Source organism: Octopus bimaculoides, chromosome 6, assembly GCF_046866305.1.
Source record: "Octopus bimaculoides isolate indiv1 chromosome 6, ASM4686630v1, whole genome shotgun sequence".
Lineage (NCBI taxonomy): Eukaryota > Metazoa > Mollusca > Cephalopoda > Octopoda > Octopodidae > Octopus > Octopus bimaculoides.
The window spans coordinates 116,420,148-116,427,694 of NC_142933.1; the positions used below are offsets into that span (position 1 = coordinate 116,420,148).

General features: G+C 36.0%; 1 protein-coding gene across 2 annotated transcripts; it reads right to left on the reverse strand.

Moving 5' to 3' along the window:
* Positions 1 to 2,767: 2,767 nt before the first annotated feature.
* On the reverse strand, positions 2,768 to 7,036 carry LOC128248087 (uncharacterized). 2 transcript variants are annotated; one of them, XM_089353292.1, is made up of 2 exons: positions 6,586 to 7,036; positions 2,768 to 3,162 (listed from the first exon to the last, which is right to left on the reverse strand). In XM_089353292.1, the coding sequence occupies exons 1-2, from the start codon at positions 6,650 to 6,652 to the stop codon at positions 2,846 to 2,848; spliced, it is 384 nt and encodes a 127-aa protein (XP_089209418.1). In that variant the 5' UTR covers positions 6,653 to 7,036; the 3' UTR covers positions 2,768 to 2,845. The 2 variants fall into 2 exon arrangements, with proteins under 2 accessions (XP_089209418.1, XP_052824522.1); XM_052968562.2 differs by lacking the exon at positions 6,586 to 7,036 and adding an exon at positions 5,523 to 6,041.
* Between the last annotated feature and the right edge of the window lie 511 nt (positions 7,037 to 7,547).

Sequence of the window (7,547 nt, forward strand, 5' to 3'; positions counted from 1 at the left end):
TTTTGATAAATATTATGAAATCTAATTACTGCCTTGGTTTTTTATCTCATTCTGTCAATTTACATATATATATATATATATATATATATATATATATATATATATATATATATGCGTGAGTGTGTGTATGGATAGATGTGTATATATATATATATATATATATATATATATATATATATATATATATATATATATATATATATATATGTTACAATTTTAAGTTACCTATAACATGTCCAGATTAGCTTAGAAACATACGCAGTAGCTATTTACCTTCTCTATTTCTGCACCTATGCACCTATCTATCTATCTATCTATCTATCTATCTGTAGGATAAAAGCAATATACGTTTTATCGTTAGTAGTAGATCGTCCATTGATCTACATGGCCTATATGTATGTATGTATGTATGAATGAATGTATACTCATACATATATAAAGATGCATATCCATGTATATACATAGACATGACTACAAATACATACATAGCTATACATTGGATTCATATTTGTGTAGAGAAAATTATTAAATTAAACTGCTAAATTTGTGCAGACTGGAAGATTATTTCTAAATTTTTTAAGTGAAGAGAAAGGAAAGGGGGATCACGAGAGAGATGATGAGCATTTAATTAAAACATTACGCTCTTACACAAATATGTGCGCATGCGTATGTGAATGTTTCTCAGTAATTAACATGTTCATATGCAATTATTGATTTATTTTAAGATGAAGCACAATACAATTACGACTAGTTACATATTTACATGTCTACTCACCTGTCTTAACAGTGGTTTCGAATTTTGACACAAAGCCAATAACTTCGGGGGAGGATTAAGTTGATTACATCGATCCCAGTACTCAACTAGCACTTTTTCGAATCCGAAAGGTTGAAAGGCAAAGTCGAATTTGAACTCAGAGCGTAAAGCCGGACAAAATTCTGCGAAGCATTTTTCCCGCCATACTAACTATTCTGCCAGTCCGCCATCTTACACCTGTCTTAATATCGATTTCAAATTTTGGTACAAGGCCAGAAATTTCGAGGAAGGGAGTCAATCGATTACGTCGACCCCAGTGCTCAACTGGTACTTATTTTATCGACTTCGAAAGGAGGAAAAGCAATGTCGACCTCAGCGGAATTTGAATTCCGAACATGAAGACGGACGAAATCCTGCTAAGCATTTTGCCCGGCACCCAGACGATTCTGCTAGCTCATCGCCTTTACACCTGTATTAATACAGAGATTCTTTGTCTCTCTCATACACGTATACACACACAATCACACACACACACACACACACACACATCGCAAACGCACATGCACATGCACATCCATTCTACTATTGGCAAAGTCGACCTCAGTGGAATTTAAACTAGAATTTGAACATATCCGAAAGAAATCCCGCTAAACATTTTGTCCGGCTGGCTAACGATTCTATCAGCTCACCGTCTTCTATATATATATATATATATATATATATGTGTGTGTGTGTGTGTGTGTGTGTGTGTGTGTGTGTGTTGCGTTGGGTACATTATCCCCATTTTATATTTTTAATATTGCGCATGTACATTATTTTTGATTTTGTCAACTACATACCTTAGTAGGGCCAGTTGGACACCGTGTGTGAGAAAAAAACAGCACCATGATGCGATTCACTCTGCCAGAAATTTGGAAACGACAAGCTGTACTGCTTGGCATTCGCGCCGGAAGCTCCTGTACAAACAGTTTAGAGTGTTTGTGTGTCAATCTGAGTACGGTGTAATCTGAGGACATGTACGGAGAGCGATAAAAATCAAACATCCAGTCAACATCATGGTGTCTGGAGTGATCTGTAAAAATGAGATACCAAGGCTATTTTCATTTTAGCGTAATTTAAACAACAGTTTATTCACTTCACTCTGTATATATATATATATATATATATATATATATATATATATATATGCATACTTAGACACACACATACATATATACAAACATGTATGTGTGTGTGTATTCACACACACACACATATGTTTATGTATGTCTGTATGTGTGTATATGGGAGTATGCTTCTATGTGTGTGCGTGAGTGTGTGTGTGTGTGTGTGTGTGTGTGTGTGTGTGTGTGTGTGTGTGCATGTTTGTGTGCATGTGTGTGTGTTTGCTTGTGTGAGTGTGTTTATATATGTACCTGTGGTCTATGATTAAGCTAAGGACAACAGTGAACATTTTGATAGTCGTCTTAATTGGAATTAAGCAGTATTTAAAAGTTAGGGTGGCACCAATATTAATGGTGGCACACCATTCATGGTGCCACAAATATTCGTGAAACCTAACATCATTAAAGAAATAATGGTGACATACACACAAATTTGAGTAAATAACTGAGCAAAAAAAAACAAACTATATACATATATAAGATATAAAATATTTAAAAAAATAAAATTGCTATTCATATTTCCCTTTTTTTTTTTTTACACTCATTCTAACTATAATCAAATTTCAACAATTTAATCTTCTTGGCAAAGTTTCTAGAAAATGGCAAGACGTAGTGCCGCAATTTATTGTTGTTTTTATTTTAATTTTGTTTTCCTTGTTAACGTTGGTGTAGCTTTGTTCTTGTTGTTGCTGTTGACGAGATTGCTTGTTGTAGATACTAGTGTTGTTGCTTATTCTATTATATATATATATATATATATATATATATACATACATATATATATATATATATATATATATATATATATATATATATATATATATATATATATACATATATATATTCTACCTTCATAAATTTATTTCTGAAATCGTTTCCAAATGATCAGTTTTATTAATTCACTGAACGCAGGTGCACAAATAACATTTTAAATACTCTTTTTTTTTTCCTGCTGAAACAAATTTCTTTCACAACCACTACTACCATGGTCATCATAATCAAAATATTCACCATCACCAACACCATCGTCGTCGTCGTCGTCGCTTTCGCTGTTAGAGCCATCATGACCACCACTACCACCACCACAATCATCATCATAATCATCATCGTCGTCGCCGTTTCCATCAATATCTTCGTTGCCATGATCATCATCATCGTCGTCATCATCATCATCATCATCGTCACCACCATTATAATTATGAACAGCCTTATAATCGTCAGCACAATAATCATCATCACGAATAACTGTAACATCAAATAACGGTAGTAATAAGTATCTATTTTACCATATGAAAATTTATACGTGAGGAGAATAATCTATTAAATATTACTATTACGAAACTACCTTGCCGGGATTCGACCTCAGAAAATATAGAACCATAAGTAAATATTGTTAGGCGGCTTTTAACGAAAATCTTAATACGTATTATCACCGCATGTGTGTTGTGTTGGCACTCCGTCGCTTACGACGTCGAGGGTTCCAGTTGATCCGATCAATGGAACAGCCTACTAGTGAAATTAACGTGCAAGTGGTTGAGCACTCCACAGACACGTGTACCCTTAACGTAGTTCTCGAGGATATTCAGCGTGACACAGAGTGTGACAAGGCTGACCCTTTGAATTACAGGCACAACAGAAACAGGAAGTAAGAGTCAGAGAAAGTTGTGGTGAAAGAGTACAGCAGGGTTCGCCACCATCCCCTGCCGGAGCCTCGTGGAGCTATAGGTATTTTCGCTCAATAAACACTCACAGCGCTCGGTCTGGGAATCGAAACCGCGATCCTAAGTCCGCGAGTCCGCTGCCCTAACCACTGGGCCATTGTGCCTCCACATTTGTGTAAAATCATTTAAAGAACATTTGCAAATAAGATTGCTGCTACTATTTCATGCATATCACTACTTTATAAATGGTGACGATTTAATCGACTCACGCTCTCACCCCGCAGAATCGTTAACACGGCGGACAAAGTGCTTAGCGGCATTTCACCCGTCTTCACGTTCTGAGTTCAAATTCCGCCGGGTTCGATTTTGCCTTTCATACTTTCGGGGTCGATTAAAAAGTACCAGTTACGCACTGGGTTCGATGTAATCAACTTGCTCCCTGACCCGAAATTTTAGGCCGTGAGCCTTTAGAAGAAGAGATTCTTAAAGGCGGGGAGCCGGCAGAATCGTTAGCACGCCGGGAGAAATGCTAAGCGGTATTTCGTCTTCCGCTACGTTCTGAGTTAAATTCCGCAGAGGTCAACTTTGCCTTTCATCCTTCCGGGGTTGATTAAATAAGTACCAGTTACGCACTTCCCCCCAAATTTTAGGCCTTGTGCCTATAGTAGAAAGGATTATTATTCTAGACGTTGTTGTTTAAGCGGCATGACGGCAAAATCAATAATGTAAAAACAAAATGCTTTACGAAATTTTGTCCGTCTTTACGTTCTGAGTTCTCATTCCACCGAGGTCGACTCGGCCTTCCATCCTTTAGGAGTCGATAAAATAAGCACTGTGGTTGATGTATTCGACTGGCCCCTCCTTCCTATTTTCAGACCCTGTACCTAAAGTAGAAAGGCTTATTATTAACATTAAGGCGGCGAGCTGGCAGAACCGTTAGCGCATGGAAAAATGCCTAGTGGCATTTAAGTTCTGAGATCATATGATGCTAAGGTTGACTTTGCCTTGCGTCCTTTCTCTCCACAAAATTTCAGACCTTGTGCTTATTGTAGAAAGAATTATTATTATTATTAATATTGCTGGAGGCCTTGTTCCAAACTTCGAAATCATTATTAATATTGCTGTTGTGTGTTGAAGCTTATAGGCACCTTCGAGATGGCACCACAAAAAGTTAGATTCTACCAGGATTTATTTGATGAAGAAAAGTTTTAGGGAGAACGGGAGGTGGGTCATTTTGTTTTGTAAACATAAGGGGCATCTACACCATTACGTGGGGTAGAGAAAATGTGTCTTTTAGGTATTTTAGGTATTTATGTTACTTTAAATGCTATTCAACAGTTATTCGTGTTAAATTCTTTTTTTTTAGTTGTATTTAAGTACTGGCTCCAAGCGTGGTAATAGCAGATACGTCTCCAAGAAATTTTCTAAAAATTTGTAAGCAGTAACATAAAGTCTGAAGGAAATGGTGCGTAAACAAATAGAAGATGGAAACTTTGGAACAAACATATACAACAAACGGTTCCGCTTTAGCAAATGATAAAATAACGATTAGTAATAGTGGCAGTAGTTTTCGTTTGTTTAGATAATATGAAGGCGGTACACGAGTTAGGTCGGTTCCTAGAAAAGAAGAGAAATAGAAGAGGTATATCACAGATTCCGTGCCCCCTTCCCCAAGAAATACATCGCGGAAGAGGTAAAAGGAGGGTAACATTTCTCTGTTTTCAGACATGAAGTAAGATTCGTTATGGCTATAATAGAATACTAGGGAAACCGAACTCAGTACTAGAAATAAAACAATAGGCATTAATATGCTTGCTGTCCCAATTGTAAACTACAAACATAATGCATAAGAAGTTGTGTTAATCGAAAAGTTCAAAGGAAAACAACTATTAACAAAGTTCCTAAGTCACATTCCAAGCATTGGTATAAATTAGATACACCTACCCTGCATACAGAGAAGACAGGTCATTAATAGACAATAATAGTTTTCTACAATCAATCATCATTTTCTAACAGTGGTCCCAGAATAATACAAGGAAATGAAAACTAATTTGTGCAAGAAGAGAACACGAAGAAAACTTCTTCTTTATATATAGGATACATGTGCTGCCAATCCAACAGTGGAATAAATAACCTCTCTCTGGTTGTCTCCCATTTGAACTATTTTCAGTTTTTAACTCCCATAAGAGTGATATCCATCGTTCTATGTTGACATGATTGCGAATGCGCAGTTTGCCTAGACAAATTGGAAAATTACGTTCTGTCCAATGTGTTGCTTGTTATTGCTTTTCTCATCAAAATGGTTGAGTGAAGGTTTCGATGCGTATTAGGTCTGTTGAAAGTGTTAATTTCAGACTGTTTGGTTCAGTCTGAATGAATATATTACACACACGCGAATATATGCGTGCATATACGCGCATGTATGTTCATGTGCGTGTGTGTACGTGTGTTTGTGTGTCTGTATTAAATTTATCCCGGCCCCAAAACCGTTGTAGATACTGAGTACCTTAATGTTAGGTTGCATACACCGAGAATGATAAATTACGTCCTTGACTGAAGCATTAGCATTAGGTTCAATGTGATTGAGCAAACCTTTGAATGCGGTTCTCCAGTATGGCCACAGAAATTAGACAATAATACAAGAATGTAAAGAAACAATAAAATACAAACTGGAAGCTAACTACTTGAAAAAACACAAATAAATAAGATCAATGCAACAGAAAAGGTTTGAAAAAGAAGCACAAAAATTAAACTATTTTCGATCTGTACTAAAGATACTGATGGAGATAGAAAAAATGCGTTCCAAAGCCAATAAACAGCTAGAGAGAAAGAAAACCCTGGTGGAAGATCTTGATTAAAAGCAGAAACAAAAGTTCTGGTTTTAGCAACATAGGATCAAATCTTAGATATAGAATATTGAAACAACTTATTTAAAACGTGACTATCCTCTAAGAAAACGATCATCATTGCTACTTAAGGTAAAATATTTCAGTAAGTATATACTCACCTAGAATATGGAAAATGAAGTGCACCAGAAGAAACAGGAATTTTATCTCTAACCATAATAACCACATATTTAAACTAGTAAACTAAAAGTTATGTATATCCACGTTTATCAAGAGGGTTTGATTTTTTTTTTACCGCAGCGAATCTACCGCCGTCACGTATTTTCTTGATCATCTCTACCTTCGTCTGTTGAGATCATGCACCTTCGTTTTTTTGTTTTTCGTCCTATGTTGATGAGTGCGGGTGTATAAATTTGTACAAAGAACACACACCCTCGCTGAATGGTTATTTAAACACAAAGCGTTATTCAGTGTATTGTTGGTAAGTGAGCATTGTGGGTGGTCGCTGGGGCGCGCTTTTGCACTACAAGCAGAATCTTTGTCTGGTCGCTGCCCTGTGTTATCATAGATCAAGCTGTGATAAGTATAACAAGGTTAACATTTGAGCGTATCGTGTCATCCTGAATCAGGAATAAATGAATCCGTGATAAACACGACTACATGTGTTACAAAATTGCTCCAACAAATTTTAAAATAAATATCTGCTGAAGAGATCGTAAACATTATCTATTTTCAAGAGTGTCAACAAGCGCGAACCTATGAAGCAACAGGCAATATTCAGGGAGAGAAGAGGAGGGGGAGAGAAATAGTAAACAAAATATATCAAATATATTAATACGAAATTCAACTTTAAAGTGCCATAGTAATGCAACATAGAAAAGTATCTCAGTCCATAAAGATTTTTCGAGGAAACGCTTTCTGTCTGATATTATCATAGCTAATACTTTTCATTAATCGCCAAACAATGAAGTATAGATAGTATAATTATAAGTAAAAACTGCATGCAAGAGAAATTTACAGAGATTTGTCGATGATATAAGGGATGTCATTGTTGGTACAATAATAATTACTCTACACAGAAAGTAATAACCTACTATAGGCACAAGGCCTGAAATTTTTTTTT

What these genes read in the sequence shown, in the direction of transcription:
- LOC128248087 (XM_089353292.1), bottom strand. Translation starts at nt 6,652, where the DNA reads ATGTGGTTATTATGGTTAGAGATAAAATTCCTGTTTCTTCTGGTGCAC. An exon ending in CTTCATTTTCCATATTCTAG is followed by an intron (nt 3,163 to 6,585) that starts GTGAGTATATAC and finishes TTGATGTTACAG; the next exon opens with TTATTCGTGATGATGATTAT.